General features: G+C 32.1%; 2 protein-coding genes across 3 annotated transcripts in view; both read left to right on the plus strand.

Annotated features, from left to right (window-relative positions):
• Positions 1-137: 137 nt before the first annotated feature.
• LOC127735833 (endophilin-A3-like) overlaps positions 138-19743 on the plus strand; it is a 59057-nt gene continuing 39451 nt past the window's right edge. For both annotated transcript variants that reach the window (XM_052246221.1, XM_052246222.1), the window contains exons 1-4: positions 138-264; positions 6093-6161; positions 6810-6882; positions 7557-7700. In XM_052246221.1, coding sequence (XP_052102181.1) covers positions 220-264; positions 6093-6161; positions 6810-6882; positions 7557-7700 — 331 coding nt within the window. In that variant the 5' untranslated portion in view covers positions 138-219. The remainder of the gene's footprint in view (positions 265-6092; positions 6162-6809; positions 6883-7556; positions 7701-19743) is intronic.
• On the plus strand, positions 10012-12141 carry LOC127735842 (uncharacterized). The gene is made up of 2 exons (XM_052246234.1): positions 10012-10575; positions 11146-12141. Exons 1-2 carry the CDS (start codon positions 10491-10493, stop codon positions 11658-11660), a joined length of 600 nt encoding a protein of 199 aa, XP_052102194.1. The 5' UTR covers positions 10012-10490; the 3' UTR covers positions 11661-12141.

A 19743-nucleotide genomic window follows, 5' to 3' on the forward strand; every position in this document is an offset into this window, starting at 1 on the left:
GCAAATCAATAAAATTTATTTCAAAACTCATTCTCAAACAATACAAGCAGACTTTAAACTTTATAGAATATTGTTAAAGACAAGGAAAAATTAAAGTAAAAATTATTTATGCGGATATTCACTGCGAAGTTCATGCATCTAACGTCAAGACTTCCGGATGGGAGTAAACATAACTAATTTTAGATTTGTTATTTTTAAGTGAAACAAACATTACCAAAGATGTCGTTCGCAGGATTAAAAAAACAGTTCAACAAAGCAAATCAGGTATAACTAGCGGTATATAAACAAAGTTCAGTCGTAGACTTACAGGATAAACAATAGGAACTTTTAAAGATTTGTTGTCCACCAAAAGGCAAAACGATTACTTATTGAATATATATTTCGAAATACTTTAAGGTTCATCATTTCAAATGGACAAATATGGCTAAAAATTCTCTGAGTACAGAAAACATGTGCAGGTTTGAAAAGTTATAAGGCCTAGCATTCACTAGAAACAAAAAATGTATATATAAAAGTTAAATGCATTTATTGTTTCTGAAAGATAGAATCTTTTTTGATTTTGTATGGCTTGGTGCTTGACACAGCAGTACAATGATTTCCAGAGAACTTCCAAAAACTCAATTTGAACCAGATAACCGATGGATATTACCTGAAAACTCTATTTTGAATGGAGAAATATGGCTTTATAGATAATAAAGTCTATAATTTTGATATGCATGCCATTTTTTACTAAGTAAATGCTCAATTTAACTTCAGGAATTCGATTTGTGTTTCTTGGTTATGACGGTATCAGGTCCGTTCGCGCCCAATACACTTTCGCACCCTACACGTTCGCACCCCACACGTTTGCACCCAATTTTTATTCAAATTTTAGTTGAATTATTAGATACTTTTTTATATGTTAATACCAAAAAAAATATATTTTCCTGAATAAAAATTGGGGAATTCCTATATGAATGTTTTTTTTTGTTTTATTTTTTCATCAATTTGATGATTAATTATTAAATGTTCATTATGTACAAATGTATGATTACTGCTAATTGGTATTTATACACAGCTAAATTTGGTATTATTGTTGTGTGTTTGAAAATCATGGTCCGAGTACACAGTTATCGTCCTTTGATTTTCGTTGTCCATGAATATAGTCCCTAGTGTGGACAGTGTGTTACTTGCCAGTTTTTTTTATACCCCTTCCAAATTTATTTCTCCATGTTTTATGCCTCAAATAGCAAGTAGGGGGGTGAAATTACACTGTAAAAAAATTTGGGTCATGAATTTTAAAGTGAAGTAGTGATTTGGTCCAGCTGAAAAAGGTTAAAAATTAGCACTTTGGAAGTAGTTAGAAGATTTCAAGACCCCCTTAACATGAAATTGTCCATATTTTGAGTTAGAGCCGATGAAGTTTTCTATAGTTTTGATATGATTTGTCCCAAAAGTAGTACAACACACTGTAAAAATATTATTGAGAAAGCGCAGGTGGGATTTTTTTAATTTTCATTTATTGTCTTAAAGAAATGCACTACAAAATAACTGTGTACTCGGACCTCATGATTGTTGTTTTAACTTGCTTTGATGTAAATACTGCATGTATTTAGCTTGGTATGAGTAAAACATTGAAGATTTTAAAAGAAAAACACGAAAGATAATTGATTTTAACAGCTTGGCCCCTTTGATCTCACTTTATTAAGAAACAATGAAAAATAAAATTATATCACAACACTAACCAAAACATAATTTAAGATTTATTAAGCACAAAAAAAAAAAAAACGTGAGAATCTCACTTTATTTTGAAACAAGGAAAACATAAATTTATAGCAATTTACTAACCAAAAGATGATTAAGATTTATTCAACACAAAAAAATGTTTTCAGAATCTCACTTTATTTTGAAGCAATGAAAAAAAAAATATTTACAGCAATACACTTACCAAAACTCGATTACAAAATTATTAAACACAAAACCAATAAAAAGGGTGCGAAAGTGTAGGGTGCGAATGTGTAGGGTGCCAAAGTGAAAGGGGGCCAACGAGAATGGGCGCGAATGGACCCGGATTCGTGTTTCTTGTATGTAATGTCCCTGTATAACAATATGGGGAACATAATCATTCAAAAAGGTAGATAGCCCTATCTTAATTAATTAAAAAAAGATTATAATTTTTTTATAAATTTTAAGTTTTCTAAAAATATTGTAATGTATTTCCATTGTTAAAGAAACTCCATTTAATCCTTCAGTACTTTTTTATACTTTTTTTTAGTTAGAGTTGTCTACCTTTTAAATAATTACGGTTGCCGTATTGTTATCTAGGAACTTGAAATTACTAAATAAACTAATTTATTAATAAACTTCAAGTCAGGGTTGGCAAAGTATTACCCGGGATTTAATGGGCTGAGCAATACTCCCTGAAATGGGTAATACTGGGCAATATGATTTTTTAAGCTTATTTTGACACAGAATAGTAAAGACTTCTTGTAGTTTCATAGTATTGTAGCTAAATATATAAAAATTACATACAGATAACTATTGAGAGTCATTTCTAGAGGACTGAAAATTCAATTTCTTCCTTTTCTTCAATAATTCTTTGTAGGCAAAATACAAGTTTTTTGTACATTTTAGGATACCTTGTCAATTTCCAAGCTTTGTTTTAGCATGTTTGATAATCTAAACTTTTAAAAAATACATTTTATTGCAGTGTTTAAGTGAATTGTAAATATTTATTGTTATACTATCATATTGTTAATTAACAACCTGAGGGGACATGTCATGAATACTTATAGAAATGAAAAGGCTGATTATTGTTATATAAACATATATGTGTTATATAACCTGGATAATTACTTATTAATTAGTGATGTACATATGTATACTGCTTAATAAACATTTTTAGCAATGAACAGAAATGTTTAAAAGTAATTTTCCTTACATATAATTGTTTATTCTTTTAGAATAGTTGTATATATATTTAAAAAAAATCAAATTGAATTCTTTGGCTTTATTTTTATAACCATTTGACAAATCTAGACAGAATGTCGAATTTTTTTTTAAATAGATTTTTAGGAGGATTATTGAGAAAAGCTTTTCACATTTGCCTAATGTGTCTTCATGTACACGTACACTTGTCTTAGAGTTGCTGGTACAATAATTTGTCAGATTTATACACTTTATAATAAGAGTCTCAAACAAGTGAACTTATAAATCAAAATACTATTTTTTATTTTTATAAATATCTTTAATGTATTGCATTTGAGATTAATCACTGAATCCCCTTTAAAATTAAGGCCAGTATTTCATATTACCGAGTATTGCTCAGTATTACTCTGTAAAACCCGGGTTTTCCCAGTATTTCCCACTGGGCTGGGCATTACTCATAAAACCCAGGTTTTTGCCAACCCTGCTTCAAGTGTAGATTTACTGAACATGATGAGAAAATTCAGTAGTACAGATAATATTGAAATCCTTAAGGATTCAAAACAAGTGATTGTAGTAAGCTCACTGAAAACCTATATACATTTGTATTTAGAAACAATTTGGCAATGGACTATTATGGTGTTAATGACCATTTCACTACCTTCATTATGTTTATCTAAATGTTAACATCTTAATATTTTTTTTTCCATCTGTAAATAGATATAGGAAGATGTGGTATGAGTGCCAATGAGACAACTCTCCATCCAAGTTACAATTTATAAAAGTAAACCATTATAGGTCAAGGTACGGCCTTCAACACGGAGCATTGGCTCACACCGAACAGCAAGCTATAAAGGGCCCCAAAAAATTACTAGTGTAAAACCATTCAAAGGGAAAAACCAACGGTCTAATCTATATAAAAACGAGAAACGCGTATGAACTACATAAACAGAAGACAACTACTGTAATCAGATTCCTGACTTAGGACAGACTCGGGACAGGTGCAAACATTTGCAGCGGGATTAAACGTTTTAATGGTACCAAACCTTCTCCCTTTTCTGAACCAATAGTATAACATCACAACATAGAAAAACACACTATAAAATATCTATTGGAAGGCTTAACTCAATCACAAAATGTAAATTAACACACAATGAACGAATAAATTTGACCTGTGACACCTGAATGCAAATACATAGTTAATAAAAAATTACAAGGGATAAATAATTAAAGTCAAAAGTAAATAAACAGGTTTAAACAAAGTTAAAGTATGATACACTTATGAACCACATCAACAAACGAAAACTACTGAACATCAGATTCCTGACTTAGGACAGGTGCAAACAGTTGCAGCGTGTTTAAACGTTTTAATGTACCCTTGTTTTAGGATAGATTCTATCTCAGAACTTTCACCTACTTTACACCACGAAATATTAAACAAACCTATGTTCGAAACATCAACAATGGCATCATTTTTGTTCCAATTAGAGAACAGATCATGACAACACCAAACCTGTTACCATGGTTTAGCATTATCGAGGTCAAAGGTTGCAAAATCAAAACTAAAATGTATACTATGTCTGGGAAAATATATCACATAAATGAGCATATATGTACATGTAGGTTTTGTATCTACTTCCAGGATTATTTCAGTTTACAGTAATGCTGCAATGACCAAATAGCAGATGAAAAATTAAAAAGCATATAAAATGCCAATACTGACTTCCTTTGTACATACTTGTTCTGAAAAAAACTTAATTGTCCTTTTCAATCACTGAGAGCGTTGAAATAAATTATATAAATCATGAATCAAAAACTATTAAGTAAAAGAAATGTTGAAATTTTAAATCAGATTTCACGAATTCAGTTAAATTTATAAAAAAAAAGGTAATAAGGCATGACTGCTTCCTATCTGAGCTTAACTAAATAATTTGATGCAAGTCCTTGGCTTAGACCTTGACAGTGAATTTTTTAAACTCTTGTTAAAGTATTCTCTTATTGAAGAGTGGTAAATAAATTGAGGTGCTATATATATATATATAATTCGTCTAAACAACAGCCCATGCCAACAATGTTAGATCTGTAAATTTGCGGAAGCAAATTTTTTGTTCTTCCCTGGCCGGGATTCAAATTCATGCTACTGAGATATCGTGGCACCAAATCCCCTTGCACTATGCCCGAGGCACTAGACCACTCGACCACCTAGGCTCTTTAAAATAAAGCTTTCGGTGGACGGGTGTTACCTTTCCTTGTCAGTTTTTATCTAGCGTCGTAACACAGATAGATCAAACCTATGATTGCGTTGGATTAAAACCGCAATTTTTATATGTGTGCATGCAAAATAAATTTCTTGGTAGAGGGGTCTAAATACAGCACAAACAACATTTTCCAAAAGACCGAAAAAGTGAAAAAGTATATTTTAACAAAACGCTTTTGACTTACAGGTCGAACAAAGTATGTTCTTAAATCCTGCTGACTGCCATTGGCGATTGCCAAATAAACGGATCACAAGATGTAACAAAATGGATCTTTATTATTAATTTATTACCAAACAGAAAACAATAAACTTGCGGAAAAGATGGTATACGGCAAACATGAGGTGCAAAAATATGTACACCATATCCGGATTTCATACATATATATGCAAATTACGAATACATCCAATCTGATAAATTTTTTAAAAAGTTGTATGTAAATGTATGCCATTATAAACTTCTTATAAGGAGAACCCTCGTAGATGACTTGGAACTATGTAAACATGAAAGTCATAGTTAATGGCTCTGAGGTGCCATTGCATTGTACATATATGTGTACTGATTGCTGTAGTGTCTGCCAGAATAGCTTCCAAAGTTAATGCATCATGTCTTTACTTCAGGCCAAAACAAGCCTGGGCAGCCCATGACTAATAGAGCATTTCTTGTACTAGTACATGTAGGTGCCATTGGAAACCAATTATTGGGAGCTATCAAGCAGTACAATATGTTTTCTACAAAACAGTAGATACTTTTATCAAGTACCACATTGTAGGATATGATTGGCGGAAATAAATCAATAAAAAATCTTATTTAAATTATTATATTTTTGTTTTTAATCATTCCATTTTTGGCTTTGGCTTAGACCTGGTGCAGGTACATGGTAATATCTCATTCCAGACATTTATATTGGTGCTTTTTATTCTCTTTTTGCAGTATATGAGTGAAAAGATAGGTGGTGCTAAAGGAACAGAGCTAGATGATGAATTTATTGAAATGGAAAGAGTGAGTAGTTTGTATATTTATGTGTATTGTGGTTGCTACAGGATTTAACAACTAAAGAAAAGTATCAACAATCATTTTACATAGTGAATCCATAGATCTACAGTACATATAAAAACATATTTTTAACACATTACTACAATAAATCGTAATAAGCAGTTTGTTTAGTAACATACTAGTTTATCGAAGATTGTGATGACTGGCCTGAAACACATCATGGTAGCTATATAGCATGCTTGTCTGAAGTATGGGAGGCCATGGGTTGGATCCTTGGTCATGTAAACTGAAGACTTTAAAATTGATAGTTGCTGCTTCAATGTAAGCACACTGTATTAAGAAGTAAAAGCAAAGACTGGTCAGCTTGAAATCAGATAAATGTGTTGTGGTAAAGATGACATGTGAACTGTGAACTAGAACATTAAAAATCAAACTGAGTGTGTCGGTCAATTACAAAGCAATGTTCATATTCATATCATTCTCATGTTCTTACCCTGAATATGCATGAAACTTGCATCGGAAAGGGGGGGGGGGGATTGGGTTACACAGCCATTCATCATCATCATCCTTTAACACATTTTTAGCAGTAAAAACAAACGTTACAGCAGAAAAGAAAAGAAACAAGGTTTTGATGAATGAGTTTTTTTTGTTTAGAAAACAGATGTCATGGGAAAATGTGTGGATGACCTGATAGGTAAAACAGAAGAATTTCTACAACCCAATCCAGGTAGAGTGTATTAAAATTGATAAAATGAAGTGTCTGGATAACTATCTGATTGCTATTGTTATATTTTGATAAATTGAACAATGTCTAAGGCACTGTCATTAGGATACTTCATGAGAATTTTTGCTTCTTTGGAAAAAAATTGGAAACAAATTTTATCATGTCTTAAAGGTCATACTGTAACTATGATTGTGTTGATAAATGATTGAGGGGAATAAAAACAATGTCAGAAAATAAGTAAAGTTTAAAATTTTCATCTTAATTATAATGTATACAAAACTACAGAGGAAACAGATTCATTTTTATATAGACCCCATCATGTCCGTATCAAGTGTCAAATTATTGGTGATTTATTTGAAGGTAAATTCTTAATCAAAAGCAAATCTTACATTTTGTTCTATTGGAAATACACGTAATTGAAAATCAGAATATGTTTTTCCCTCTGGCACTCTACAGTGTCATGCATGAATGATTACATGAAGATGATGCTGCTGCTTAAGATAAAAGAAATTATAATGATACAAAAAGGTTTTTCTCAGCAATAATTTTAGATAATTAAGTCTTATTATATCCTTTGATATCAAACAATATAGTTACAAATCTTGAAAAAGTTAAAATATTTAATGCTTTACGAATTGCTGATCATATAATAGTATTTGTTTTCTGTATTATTTCAGCCTCCAGAGCAAAATTACGAACAGTAAACACAATATCGAAAATGAGAGGTCAGGCAAAAACAGGTGCCTACCCACAACCTGAGGGTACACTTGGTGAACACATGTGTAAACATGGGAAAGACTTAGGAGAAGATTCCACATTTGGTAAGTTCTGTTATAACTTCTTTAGATTGGGGTGATGGAGAGTAGAGTCTTTCCAGGCAATTTCGGTCTATTACAAACTATTGCAGTTTTTATACGACCGCAAAAAAATTTTGAGGTCGTATATTGGTATGACGTTGGCGTCGGCGTCGTCGTCCGAATACACAATGGTTTTCGCACTCTAACTTTAGTTTAAGTGAATGGATCTCTATGAAATTTTACCATAAGGTTCAATACCACAATAGGAAGGTGGGGATTGATTTTGGGGGTTATGGTACCAACAGTTAAGGAATTAGGGGCCAAAAAGGGGCCGAAAATAAGCATTTTTGTAACTTCCAGACATAACTTGTGTGTTAGCATATGGATCTCTTTGACATTGTACCACAAGATTCCATATCACAAAGGGTCAATGCTGGGATTGATTTTGGGGTTAATTGCCTCAAAATTTTAGGAATAAGGGGCCAAAAGGGGGCAAAAAACAAGCATTTTTCTAGTTTCATGACAATAACTTGTGTGTAAGTGTATGGATCTTTCTGAAATTTTACTACAAGGTTCCATTTCACAAAGGGAAAGCTGGAATTGAGTGTTGTGGTAATTGCCCAAAACGTTTAGTAATAAGGGGCCTAAAAAGGGGTTTAAAATAAGCATTTTTTAGTTTCTAGACAATAACTTGTGTTCAAGTGTATGGATCTCTCTAAAATTGTATTACAAGGTACCATACCACAAAGGCAAGGCTGTTATTGAGCTTGGTTTGGGGGGAAGGGGGGGGGGGGGTGGGGGTGATGAATCATAAGGGGGGCGGGGGTCAAAAAAGGGGTAATTTTTTTTTTTCCTTTTTTTTTTGTTTAAAATTTACATTTTAAGTTAGTTATTTTTTATCACGAAGAGAAAGTAGGAATTGAGTTTTGGGGTTAATTGCTCAAACATTTATGAATAAGGGGCCAAATATTGGTCAAAAATAAGGATTTTTTTAGTTTGCAACAAAAACTTGTGTTCAAGTGTATGGATCTCTGTGAAATTGTATTGCTATGTACCATACCACAAATTGAAGGTTGTGATTGAGGTGGGGGATGATGAATCAAAAGGGGGTTGAAAAAATGTGTGGGAGGTAGGATTTTTTTTTTCCTTTTTTTTTCTTTAAAATTTTCCATTTAAAGATGGTTGTTTCAGATTTATATATGAAAGAAAATAATAATGATACGGTTATATATCATGAGGAATTGAAATTTAAAATTATGTATATTGGAAATTTAGGTTACATTGGAAAGTAATAATTGGCTTTGGGGGGGGGGGGGGGGGGGGGGGGGGGAGGGTGGTTATGGCTCTAATGTTTAAGGAATAAGGGGAAAAAAGGTTAAAAAACAAGGGTTTCCATTTTAATAGACAAATAATTGAGTAAAGAACATTATTTAAAAGCAGTGTAAGGTTGGTAATTCAAACTCATTTAAATATCTCATCTACACTGCTTTTAAATTATGTAAATTGGAAATTTGCCAATAACTTTATTGTTAATAAATGCATTGGAAATTTGCCAACAATTTTAGTGTAATAAACTTCATTGGAAATTTGCCAATATAAAATTTTGCTGATGAAGGTTTTTTGTTTACCTTTAGCCTTGACTATGAAGTCATTTTCTATTTTTATAGCCTTATGATGTAGTTGAATTATTTAATACTTTTATGATGTGTTTAAATGGGGTTTTATCATGTTTATGGTTGCAAATTTATTGTTTTAGTATAATAAACTCCATTTAAAATTTGCCAATAAAAAAAAATTTTGTTTATTTTTAGCTATGATTATGATGTCATTTTCTATTTTACTTTTATGGTTGCAAAGAAATTTTTATTTTTAGATATTACTGTTAAATGATGCTGATTAAGGTTTTTGCTATGTTTAGCCATGACTATGATGTCATTTTCTATTTTAATATCTGTTATGATGTATTTAAATGGGCTTTTATGGTTACAAAGGAATTTTATTTTTAGATATTACTATAAAATGTTGCTGATGCTGATGCTGATTAAGGATTTTGTTTATTTTTAGCCATGACTATGATATCATTTTCTATTTTAATACCTTTATGATGTAATTTCCATTTTTAAAGGCAGTGCTTTAATGCCTTTCTAGTTGCCGGGTTAATCCTTCCTTCCGCGATATCCAACTTATCTACGTGGGGGGTCATTAGACTCCAAGTAGATCCGGAAATGTTGAATTCTCTCCTCTTCTTATTGCGATATAAAATGTTTTTTGTTTCATTTCATTTACATTGGGAAATAGAGAAACGATCATTGTGTTTTGTTAGTTTTAAAAACTTTTGATATATTAGTATTTTGCATTATAAGCAGTCAACCGATTGACAAACTAGAATTATTTGAATTCCGTGTGGAAAGAGCTCGGGTTAATTTCGAGTGTTATCTGCAATCTAGATGTTTATAAATCATTTCAGTCGTTGATATAATAATTAAAGGTCGACTGAACATGAATTATATTATACAATTTAAAGCGCATTTCTGTTTATGCACGTGAACCCGTCTAACGTTATTTTCGCAGTTATATAAAGTAGCAAATTATCGTTCCTGAATAGGTGGCGCCGTGGTAGCGGATCCTGTTCCTCTTCTTCCGGTTTCTGCACTGTGCAACTATTTCAGTTATATTTTTAATTAACGATGCCAAGTACTTGTTGTTGTGTACCTGGATGTCATTTAAGAGGAGGACATGCATTTCCAAATGACTTAAAAAGAAGGAAAAGTTGGATCAACGCCATGGCCCATACGCAGATTGGACGAGAACACGATGATATCGTGGAGTCCATCTCAATCAGCTGTTGTTTGCAAGGCACGTTTTACTGAAAAAGACTACGTGCAGGAAACTATTCATGGTAAAACTCTATTTTCTTTATGAAATATATAGTTATATATGTAATCTCCATGCGAATAAACCAAAGTCTGTTTACAACCGCAATTATCGTTTTAGAATAAAAGGGGGTGGGTAATTCAAGACTTCATAATTTTTTGGATTACGATTCAATGTGATCTGTTTGAGATTTTTTGGTGATTGCTACAATTATAATGATTTCTTACAAGAGGTATATCATACTGAGAATTATTTTAGCAGTAATTATGCTAATGTAGTAATGACAGGAATGCATAAGCTATGCCTCATAGACTTTCTTGAAAAATATAAATGACAATGTTAACAGGAACAAAACAATGACATGCTCTCATCTATATTATAGTTATTTAGGTACAAACAATGTACGTTTGTTGCATAAGTCTCTCATTGTTTGTCCTTTGGATTTACATAACATACATTGAATCAGGCAAACATAGTTTTATCCAGATTGTAATGAATAAATCTAGTTAATATTTCGCCAGGTAGTACAAAGTATACATTGCTAATGGAAGTTCATTTAATTATAAAAAATCTAATGTTTTATAACCTTTTTCAGGGCGCAAACCCACCATACAGAGACTTAAGTCTACTGCAATTCCCAGCCTATTTTCCTGGACCAAGCAAGAGACTGAATCGTCCGCAAAAAGAAAAATCAGGGCAGTTTCCTGTGAAAACAAAAGAACTAAACTTGATGAATATTGTAGTAGAAATCTAGAGGAAAGTTTTGATTGTAAAGTTGGTTTTCCTGAAGAAGTCATTCATACTGCAGAAAGGATTTATGACTGTCCACCACCAACTGCCGAGCTAATGTTGAGCTTCACAGATGGAATTACGCAAACACCATCAATGCCTATGTTTTCAGCAGAGAATTTTGAAATGAAGACACGTGACACAGCCATGCATTTTTATACCGGTTTAGAGTTGTATACTAAATTTTTATTTGTTTTGACCACACTTGGTCCAGCAGCACATTGTTTGAGATACATATATTTTCAAATTGATAGGGTGTCAGTTGAAAATCAGTTTTTTTATGACTTTGATGAAATTGAGGCATCATACAACCAACTTTGAACTGTCTAGATTCTAGATCGAATCTAGTGTTAAGAATATTGTGTATACATGGATTATTTTTATGTCTAAACAGTGGTGTGAGGCTAACACTTGGCCATCTAGTGTTTTAGTCAGGTATTTTTCACCATCCAACTTCAAATTAAAGTTTCCTACGACTTGGATTATTATTGACAGCACAGAATATCCCGTGATAAAACCTAAAGCTCCTAGAGCTCAGGCAACCTTTTCATCAAATAAAAACAGAAACACTGAAAATTCTTGAATGTTCGACACCTGGTGGTTTAGTCAACTATGTCTCTATGTCACATAGAGCGAATTATTGGACTTGGCAAAACATACAAAATTCTAATAAATCCTATGAATGAAACTGAAACAAAACTTTCATCTGAAATAACATTTAGTTGTTGTACATGTTGTATGTTGTGTAATTTTAGAACTTGTATTGTGCCAAAGGATGCATAAATAAAAGTGACGCAATGAATTTTGTTCTGATATATATATACATGTATTTACAATTACATGCACATGTAAATTGTAATGCATATAGAAATAAGGAGATGTGGTATGATATTCAGTGAGTTTATCAAACTAAAGTGCATAAGAAATGGGTTTAAGCAGTAACAGGTGTTACTGTCACCGTACAATCTCCAACAATGAGAAAAACTCGTACCCTGTAAAAAATTTCAGAGATCTTACAACTAAGTTTTGTTGTCTCACCTTGACTTTGGTGAATTTTTTATATCTGTTGATGTAAATATAAAAAAGAAGATGTGGTATGATTGCCAATGAGACAACTCTCCACACATGCACAAGAGACCAAATGACACAGAAATTAACAGCTATAGGTCACAGTACGGCCTTCAACAATGAGCAAAGCCCATACCGCACAGTCAGCTATAAAAGGCCCAGAAATGACAATGTAAAACAATTCAAACAAGAAAACTAACAGCCTATTTTATGTAAAAAAATGAACAAATATAACAAATATGCAACACATAAACAAACGACAACCACTGAATTACACTTTTATAGGCTCCTGACTTGGGACAGGCACATACATGTACATACAGAATGTGGCGGGCTTAAACATGTTAGCGGGATCCCAACCCTCCCCTAACCTGGGACAGTGGTGTAACAGTACAATATAAGAAAGAACTATAAAAATCAGTTGAAAGAGGCTAAACTCATCAGATGGATAAATACAAATACAAGTGGACGTGGTTGGGTAGTTGTACATCCAAACAACAAAAAGACACTAAGTACAAATCTGAGAGTACTCGCAGTTACTGACAGCTAGTTCAAAGCCACTAACAACTGATAAAAAAATCTTGCATCTAAGACTAAATTATCAATCCGTAAGCTCCCTTTAGAATTTTATATATTTTAGATTTTACATTTCTGAGTTATGGGGTTTTATTCATTAAAAAAGGGGGGATTTTCCAGTTTTTGGACAACAACTCAAAAATGCTTTAAGCAGTTCACATGAAACTTTGGTGAATTATTTATAGCTATTGATGTAATCTCGCTATTGATTTTCATAAATTTCAAATATGACATTGAGAAGAAATTGAACTTTATTTGTTTATAGTCTGGCAACAGATTTATTAAGTATTGCACAACAGCAAGAAATCTTTAATTGAATATAAATTCAATTCATATAACCGATTTCAAGTTCATTGACTACATTTATTCAGAAACTATAATATGTCAAATATTTAATTACAATCCAAATTCAGACCTGTATCAAGCTTGAATATTGTGTCCATTTTTGCCCCAGCTGTTCAGGGTAGTACCTCTGCGGGTGTATCCAGCTGCGCTCAGCGAATCAGTTTATTTCTTAATTAAGAACTCCTTTTTATACGACAGCAAAAAAATTTTGTGGTCGTATATTGGTATGACGTTGGCGTCGTCGTCGGTGTCGTGATCCGAAGACACATTAGTTTTCGCACTCTAACTTTAGTTTAAGTGAATGGATCTCAATGAAATTTTAAAATAAGGTTCAATACCACAAAAGGAAAGTGGGGATTGATTTTGGGGGTTATGGTACCAACAGTTAAGGAATTAGGGGCCAAAAATAAGCATTTTTGTAACTTCCAGACATAACTTGTGTGTAAGTGTATGGATCTCACAAGGTTCCATATCACAAAGGGAATGCTGGGATTGATTTTTGGGGGTAATTGCCTCCAAATTTTAGGAATTAGGGGCCAAAAAGGGGTAAAAAACAAGCATTTTCCTAGTTTCATGACAATAACTTGTGTGCAAGTCTATGGATCTCTCTGACATTGTATCACAAGGTTCCATATCACAAAGGGAATGCTGGGATTGAATTTGGGGGTAATTGCCTCCAAATTTTAGGAATTAGGGGCCAAAAAGGGGCAAAAAACAAGCAATTTACTAGTTTCATGGCAAACACTTGTGTGTAAGTGTATGGATCTTTATGAAATTGTACTACAAGGTTCCATATCACAAAGGGAAAGCTGGAATAGAGTTTGGGGGTAATTGCCCAAAAAGTTTAGGAATAAGGGGCCAAAAATAAGCATTTTTATACGCCCGTTTACGGGACGTATTATGGTATACCGTTGTCCGTCTGTCCGTCCGTCCGTCTGTCCGTCGTCAACATGTCGGACATTAACTCAAAAATGCTTTAACCAATTTGCATAAAACTTTGGTGAATTGTTTATATCTATTGACGTGAGCTCCCTTTCGATTTTAATAAAATTAAGATTTTACGTTTCCGAGTTATGGGGTTTTATTCATTAAAAAAAGGGGGATTTTCCAGTTTTTGGACAATAATTCAAGAATACTTTCACCAACTTGCAAGAAATTGTGGTGAATTGTTTATATCTATTGACATGAGCTCCCTTTCAATTTTTATAAATTTTAGATTTTACGTTTCCGAGTTGCAGGGTTTTATTCATGAAAAAAGGGGGGATTTTCCAGTTTTTGGACAAAAACTCAAAAATGCTTTCAGCAATTCTAATGAAACTTTGGGGAATTGTTTGTATGTATTGATGTAAGCTCCCTTTAGAATTTTATAAATTTTACATTTTACATTTCTGAGTTATGGGGTTTTATTCATTAAAAAAGGGGTGATTTTCCAGTTTTCGGACAATAACTCAAAAATTCTGTCACCAATTCTCATGAAACTTTGGTGAATTGTTTATATCTATTGATGTAAGCTCCCTTTTTATTTTCATAAATTTCTAATATGACATTGAGAATTAATTGAACTTTATTTGTTTATAGTCTGACAACAGATTTACTAAGTATTGCACAACAGCAAGAAATCTTTAATTGAATATAAATTCAATTCATATAACCAATTTCAAGATCTTTGACTACATTTATTCAGAAACCTATAATATGTCAAATATTTAATTACAATCCAAATTTGGACCTGAATCAAGCTTGAATATTGTGTCCATTTTTGTCCCAACTGTTCAGGGTTGGACCTCTGCGGGCGTATCTAGCTGCGCTCAGCGAAGCAGTTTATTCTAGTTTCCAGACAATAACTTGTGTTCAAGTGTATGGATCTCTCTGAAATTGTACTGCAAGGTACCATACCACAAAGGGAATGCTGGGATTGATTTTGGGGGTAATTGCCTCCAAATTTTAGGAATTAGGGGCCAAAAAGGGGAAAAAAACAAGCATTTTTCTAGTTTCATGGCAATAACTTGTGTGTAAGTGTATGGATCTTTATGAAATTGTACTACAAGGTTCCATATCACAAAGGGAAAGCTGGGTTTGAGTTTAGGGGTAATTGCCCTAAACGTTTAGGAATTTGGGACCAAAAAGGGGCCAAAAAACAAGCATTTTTCTAGTTTCCAGACAATAACATGTGTTCAAGTGTATGGATCTCTCTGAAATTGTACTGCAAGGTACCATACCACAAAGGGAAGGCTGGGATTGAGTTTTGGGGTGATGAATCATAAGGGGGTTCAAAAAATTTGGGGGGGGGATTCTTTTTCCTTTTTTTTCTTTAAAATTTTCCATTTTAAATTGGTTATTTCTGATTTATATATAAAAGCAAATAATAATGATATGGTTTGAATAGGTAAATTAAATTTTTTTAAGTATCTTAGACCACTTTCATTCTGTGTCAGAAACCTATGCTGTGTCAAATATTTAATTACAATCCAAATTCAGTGCTGAATCAAGCTTGAATGTTGTGTTCATACTTGCCCCAACTGTTCAGGGTTCGACCTCTGCGGTCATATCAAGCTGCGCCCCAGCGGAGCATTTTATTTCATTCATAAATTACTTTATGCTTGGAAATATAATTTTGCTTGGAGTTGAAAGAGTTGACATGTTGCAATGTACATTTACTCTACATAGTTCTATGGTACCAAATCAAAAGTTTATATAAAGAAAGAAGTCAAAGGTTTCCCATCATAGTTTAGTTACATACATTTTTTTTGTACCTGAGGTCGTTGAATATAGATCATTATATAAATAAGGAGATGTGTTATGATTGCCAATGAAAAAACTAAGGATTTTCTTATCCAAGGAATAGATTTCCTTAGCCGTATTTGGCACAACTTTTTGGAATTTTGGGTCCTCAATGCTCTTCAACTTTGTACTTGTTTGGCTTTGTTACTATTTTGATCTGAACGTCACTGATGAGTCTTATGTAGACGAAACACACGTCTGGCGTATTTAATTATAATCCTGGTACCTTTGATAACTAATTTGACTATAAACATAGATAAAAAAGGTACAAACTGGACATAATGCACTAGTTCATAAACAAGTGAGAACAATCGCCTTCATATAGTGCTCAGAATATGACATTCATAAAACTTATTCAATATCATTAGAGAACTCTAAATCTTAAATACTGAAAGCCACCTCTGATAAGTACACTGTACTATGCAAGATAATGATATAACTGGACTTAAAATACACACAACCTGTAATTAACTGCCTTTACAGCGCTTTCGTGCTTTGATTAGATATTACTGTTATATGATGCTGATTAAGGGTTTTTTGCTATGTTTAGCCATGACTATGATGTCATTTTCTATTTTAATATCTTTATGATGTATTTAAATGGGCTTTTATGGTTACAAAGGAATTTTATTTTTAGATATTACTTTAAATGTTGCTGATTAAGGATTTTTGTTTATTTTTAGCCATGACTATGATGTCACTTTCTATTTTAATACCTTTATGATGTATTTAAATGGGCTCCCATGTATTTAGATTTTTGATTATTTATACATGTTACCAAATTGGTCCACATTGAACAAAAACGGTCCAAATTTCAACTTTATTACATTACATCAAACATTGAATTCTACATATTCTTTGATATATTGAAATTAACAAACAATTTAGTTTATGGATATTCCACCATAATAGGTAAATTAAATTTTTTCCAGTTCTTACACCACATTCATCCTGTGTCAGAAACCTATGCTGTGTCAAATATTTAATGACAATCCAAAGTCATAGCTGTATCAAGCTTGAATTTTGTGTCCATACTTGCCCCAACTGTTCAGGGTTCGACCTCTGCGGTCGTATCAAGCTGCGCCCCAGCGAAGCATTTTATTAGTTTTTTGGTGTTCTTATTTTGCAATTGATACAAAATTGTTGCTGATACCCCTTTTTATCAGTGACTTTTACTTTTAATTCAGAAATTTTAACCCTGTCTTTTTATCGTTTTTTTTTTTTCTTATGCAATAGGTTGATCTATACTTGAACAATGATTTTCAATTTGAACATTTTTATATGCAAAATTTTATACAGTATGTGTGAGGCCAAAAAAATACCTTTGTGTACGTACTGTCAGATGGTGATAATATTAGGATCGGTTTATTTTAACTTGAGTCCAGTTTGAGATATTGTGATTTTAAATGTGATTAATGGAAAATGTTATAAACAAATTAGGGTAGTTGGTTAGAAATAGTGTAGATGAGCTGGCAGATAACACACATCCTTTTTTTTTATTTGGCCTATTTAGTTTGGGTGCATGCATATGACACTTACAGATTTAAAGGAGGACATCCCTTATGAAGAGGAAAATATTTCTGCTTCAATATGAAAATTACATATTTATATTGTACTTGAACATGTATAAAAAAATGTTGTCCCACCCAAGCTCTCTCTCTCCCTCTTTCACAATCATTTAGATATAACTGAATGAGTTGTAACTTTGAAAATAATGGAATAACAAAATTATGATAAGCATTTTCATGTCTACATTATGAAGAAAATAGATTGTAATATCCACAATTTCATGGATTGCATATATCTCTCTATTTAATTAATCAAAACTGTCCTGTGATCTTTTGTCTGTGACTTTTGGCTCTGCTATCATACATTCTTACAGCTTGTATTTCCTATCATGATTTCCTTGTTAGAAGGTTCTGCTCACAAGGAAGCTATTAAACCAAGAGTTCCAAGTGGTGAAAGTGAAATCATGCTTTTGTAAATTTTATGGATGCCATCACAAGTTTATTGACCGTAATGGAATATCTGTTTCACAGATGACGACAGATATGTTCCAGTTGTCTACAATCTTGTCCCTTTTTCCCCAAATGTGACCTACCGAATTAAACTTATCACCAGGTTTGTACTTGCATGAGCAACACAATGGGTGCCACATGTGGAGCAGGATTGCTTACCCTTCCAGAGCACCTGAGATCACCCCCAGTTTTTGGTGGGGTTTGTGTTGCTCGGTTTTTAATTGTGTTTTGTGTACTGTTGTTTTTCTGTTTTTCTGTTTTTCTGTTTGTATTTTCTTTTTAAGCCATGGCATTGTCTGTTTTTATTCGACTTATGAGTTTGAATGTCCCTTTGGTATTTTTGGCCTCTCTATTACATGTTTAAAGTTTTTTTCAGAAATGTGAAATTAGTCTATTTAATATAAAAGAAAGGGATGGATTGTATGTGATATATTTTTTGTAATGTTTTTATGTAATATAAATATATTAAACAATAAAACCATTTTTTAACGCAATACATGTAACAATTCAATTGATCTATGATTTTTAAATGAGGAAATATTTTTGAATGATTACATTCTTCATTTACAAAATTATTTATTTATGTAAGGATTTACTCATGAAATCATTGATGTAATACTTTTAGTTTTGAAATATTTACAGATAAATACATTTTCAAAATGATTAATGATGGTTAAATAATTAGCAGGTAAAAAATATATATGATTGATACATGTACATGTATTTACACAAGGAAATAAAACATTTGATTTTATTGTCATTCAATTAAATGGTCTGCTAAACAAGAGTAATATGTTACCTATGATGTAATAGCAAGTGATTTTTTACCAATTTACATATAAATTAATTCCCTTGTAATATTATGCAAGAATCAAACAAATAGTGGAATTTACAGTTTACATGTTAATATTATTGATTTTAAGTTATGGCCATACATGTATAAATAATCATGTAAAATTGTCACATATGGTGTAGAATTGAATAAATATGCATTTTAAACTGTAAAATATTGACTATATATATGAATTATATGAATAAAAGAAGACCATGGATAGATTTAATCATTGAAAACAGATTATTTCCTTAATACGTTGTACTGAAAACATAATGACATTTTCTGTTATGATTATTTTTTGACATTTGACATTTATGTGTTTGTCAATATGAGAATATTTTTCAGAAGAATACGGAATAGATAGTTACTTCTCTGAAGTAAAGAAATTATGAAACTTAATCACGAGACCAAATAAGAGTGTTACAATTTCCTATATTTCATATATACATGTACTTGATTAAGTTGAATGATACAGTTACATGTATATATAAGGTATAAGTTGATAGACTGCTTAACCTACATAATACCATTGTAAGAGGATCTCCCCAATTAGTAATAAATTTTCCTTGAAAATACAGTAAAAATCTTCTTTGAATTTACCTTTTTTGTACATTATTTTAAAAATAACTAAGACAGTTCTTCCAGCTAATGTCCTGAATAAATCTATTTTTACTTTATAAGAATAAAAGGAATAAACGGGTCAACCGGTGTAACTCATTCATAAAAAACAACTCAAAATTGATTTATTGAAGATCTGTCTTAGTTGGTATTTTACACATCA

Source organism: Mytilus californianus, unplaced genomic scaffold, assembly GCF_021869535.1.
Source record: "Mytilus californianus isolate M0D057914Y unplaced genomic scaffold, xbMytCali1.0.p SCAF_3, whole genome shotgun sequence".
NCBI lineage: Eukaryota > Metazoa > Mollusca > Bivalvia > Mytilida > Mytilidae > Mytilus > Mytilus californianus.

Excerpts from the sequence above, each read along its gene's own strand:
- LOC127735842 (XM_052246234.1), top strand. The coding sequence starts at position 10,491 with ATGATATCGTGGAGTCCATCTCAATCAGCTGTTGTTTGCAAGGCACGT. Across the intron at positions 10,576-11,145 it reads CGTGCAGGAAACTATTCATG|GGCGCAAACCCACCATACAG; the intron begins GTAAAACTCTAT and ends AACCTTTTTCAG.